The 2,976-nt window shown below is 60.5% G+C and overlaps 1 protein-coding gene across 1 annotated transcript; it reads right to left on the reverse strand.

Annotated features, from left to right (window-relative positions):
• Positions 1-617: 617 nt before the first annotated feature.
• Positions 618-2,610, reverse strand: LOC130593195 (uncharacterized). Its single transcript, XM_057398164.1, has 6 exons — positions 2,401-2,610; positions 2,176-2,313; positions 1,506-1,944; positions 1,037-1,219; positions 718-873; positions 618-641 (listed from the first exon to the last, which is right to left on the reverse strand). The coding sequence occupies exons 1-6, from the start codon at positions 2,574-2,576 to the stop codon at positions 618-620; spliced, it is 1,116 nt and encodes a 371-aa protein (XP_057254147.1). The 5' UTR covers positions 2,577-2,610.
• Between the last annotated feature and the right edge of the window lie 366 nt (positions 2,611-2,976).

Raw genomic sequence — 2,976 nt, forward strand, 5'->3', positions numbered from 1 at the left:
TCAGCTAGAGCGAGCACACAGGGACGGAGTTGACACAGACCCTCCCCCCGCACCCAGGACTGGCCTCTCCTGCCAGGACACCCGCAATGCCCAGCCAGCAGCTAGCTGGTGCCAGGGTTTGGAGGGAGCAGAGGGCAGCGTGCTGCCTGGCCAGGGTGCTGCAGTGCCACCCTGCCACCAAAGGCCAGTGGGGCACCCCTGGATTCTGGGCGGCGGGAAATGGGACCCTTGTGCGCTGCAGGCAGGCAGCACAGGGCTGCCATGGAGGGCAGGGGGAAAGCTGCTAGCCCCATGCACTGGGGACTGGGGAGAGAGGCTTCTCCAGGCTGGCTTGCGGGGCTTTGGGGACATCCTTACCATGCACTTGCCAGCCCTCCATATCTGCTCTGTCTGCAGCAGCTTCCGGAGCTGCTGCCACCTCAGGAACTTGGCGGCTTCAAGGTCCCTGGGCAGAGCACAAGGGCAGTAAGGGTTGGGGTCAAAACCTGCCCTTAGGCACCTGCAGGTGCCGCTGGAAAGCCCACAGGGCCTCCAGTGCTCAGGTCTTTGTGGCCAGCAGTGCGGCTGGGCCATGCTGGATGTGGCAGGGCAGGTGTAGGGTATGTCCCTATCCGCCTTCACAGGGGCTGCCAGCTCTGCGGCTGCAGGCAGGAAGGGGATCTGAGCCCTCATCAGGGCTCCAGCTGAAACACGTTCAAAGAGCTCAGAAATGCCCACCTGAGCCACACCTGAGTCACAGTCATGCAGGTGGAAGAACAAGGGCAGGAGGCATCTCTGCACATCCTTCCTCATCTGCTTTTTGTGAGACCTGAATGGAACCCTCATCACATCTCTGCTGAGGAGGATGGACCGCCTTCGCACGCAGCTGCTCGCCTAGGACGAGAGAAGTAAGAGGAGAGGACCTCAGCCCTCGCTCCCCCAAGCCACTGAAGTGAGAAGAGCCACCACTCACAGGCCAGTGAGCACACATGGAGAGGGGTGCACCATCCCTGAGCCACTCACACATGCCACCCAAGGGGCTCTCTCACTGCCTTACATTTTCAAAGAGTGGCAGGAGCATTTTGGGCAGCTGTAGAGCAATGGGGCCAGCTGTCTGCCTGTCTACAGCGCAGAGCACGTTGCTGAGGACAGTCAGGGCTGCCTTCGTGACGTCGCAGTCATCATCCTGCAGTTGCTGCATAACGGCTGGCAGCAGGCCTTGCAGAGACATAGCCTTTGCCTATGTGAAAAACGCTTTTTGGTGACACAGTCGAGGAGGACAGCACCAGCAAAACCACTCCGCTTGCAGAGGGGCAGAGAGAGATCTCTCCATGCGCAGCACAGCCCAATGCCCTGCCTTACGCGTTCAGTGGCTGAGGGGCTGCTGAACAGGGCAGGGAGGGCAGTGGGCACACTTCTCACCACTCCCGATTCCTGGCACAGCCCAAGCACGCCGCTGCGCACACCACCGCCTGCTACCCAGGCCCGGGCAGATGCTCTCGCTGAGCCTGGCTGCCCATGCTCACCTGCTCAGGTTTCTCAGACAGCGTGGCGAGGCTTGTGACCGCTACCTTGTGCGGCACCGAACTCCTGCTACGCAGGTGCGTGTGGAGGACATGCAGGACGGGGCTATCGTCAGTCTTAAACCTTGTGCAGTCCAGGAGCTGAAACACACCCGGAGCAGAATGAGAGCCCAGCACAGCAGCAGAGCTCCTGGAAGGCTCAGGGCAAGGTAGCAGAGCTGGGCACAGCTCCGACGGGAGGCAGTGGCACCCTTGCCACCTCCGCTCTGCCTCATGCATGCGGCCCAGCTTCCCCCTGCCTGCTCTTGGAGAAGAAATACTTGCCACCAGGCCCACCTCAATGAAGACAATAATGGCACAGATGTCCTCATACGATTGTATGATTCCAACCGCGTCTTCGCATATGGAGGCACAGCTGACCTGTTCTTTATGCTTCAGCACTCTAGCAGGGGAAGAAGGCATTGGCAGCACCGAGACAGACAAAGCTCTCTGGGACCGTGGCGCCAGCCCCAGCCATTACCCTGTAGGCCAGGCCACACAGGCCAAGCCTCCATCTGCACCTTGTGCTGGCTGCTTGCGCCCCACCACCTGTGCTAAAGAGGATCATGCAGGGGACCCTTTCTCCCCGGGGGGAAACACAGGCAGACGCAAGGATGACTGACAAAGCTCTTACCTACTCAGCACCCTGATTCCAGCGGGGTAGTCGCAGGGGCTCACGAGCATGTCCCAGGCACCCTGCCCTTTGATGTCTTCAACCAGGGAGTCACCACCCAGAAAATGGAAGAAAGCTTGCATGGTCCTCACCATGCACCTGCACGCAGAGCAAAGCATGGTCACATGCGGAAGCCTGGCCCTGGCTCTGGCCCAGGGCAGACTCCAGGGAGCAGGAACAGAGTACCTGCGACGGTTGACTACACGATCCTCAGCCTCCTTTTTCCAAATCTCAAAGCAGCAGCAGCCCTCCTGTGGGCTCTTCATGGTGAAGGAGATCTGCAAGACCATTGCCATGAAGAGCTCCTCTAAAAGTTTCCTTACGTTGCTTTGGTTGGAGGGCACCAGGAAGACCATGCGCATGACACTAGCTACCTGCAGAAAACACCCAGGGACACTCTCGCTGCAGAGATGTCCCTGCAGCGTGCCTGGGGCTGGGGGGTTCAGGAGCTGCGCGGAGCTGAGGGAGATGCCAGGACAGAGTCCAGCCAGCTGCATGGCCTGGAGCTCACCTGTGGCGGCATTCAGGGCTTGGTGCCCGTTTGTAGCACTGCCCCTCAGGCTTCCTGGCTGCCCAAATGGCAGGAGGTGGGGAAGGAGGACGACCCCAAGGGCAGCAGGGGCAGGCTGCCTGTCAGTCTGCTGCAGGGCCGAGCAGCATGTGCTGCCTTGCCTGGCTGTAGCCTCGAAGCCCCCAGTGACCTTTTGGAGGTGCAGGTTTGGGAGCAGATGGAGAGGGAGGAGGAGCTGGAGGGGGTGCGCA

This window comes from Pezoporus wallicus, unplaced genomic scaffold, assembly GCF_028554395.1.
Source record: "Pezoporus wallicus isolate ANWC-B61680 ecotype Strahan unplaced genomic scaffold, APGP_CSIRO_Pwel_v1 contig_13373, whole genome shotgun sequence".
Classification (NCBI taxonomy): domain Eukaryota; kingdom Metazoa; phylum Chordata; class Aves; order Psittaciformes; family Psittacidae; genus Pezoporus; species Pezoporus wallicus.

Excerpts from the sequence above, each read along its gene's own strand:
- LOC130593195 (XM_057398164.1), bottom strand. The coding sequence starts at position 2,576 with ATGCGCATGGTCTTCCTGGTGCCCTCCAACCAAAGCAACGTAAGGAAA. Across the intron at positions 2,314-2,400 it reads CGTGTAGTCAACCGTCGCAG|GTGCATGGTGAGGACCATGC; the intron begins GTACTCTGTTCC and ends CTCTGCGTGCAG. Across the intron at positions 1,945-2,175 it reads GGAATCAGGGTGCTGAGTAG|AGTGCTGAAGCATAAAGAAC; the intron begins GTAAGAGCTTTG and ends TTCCCCTGCTAG.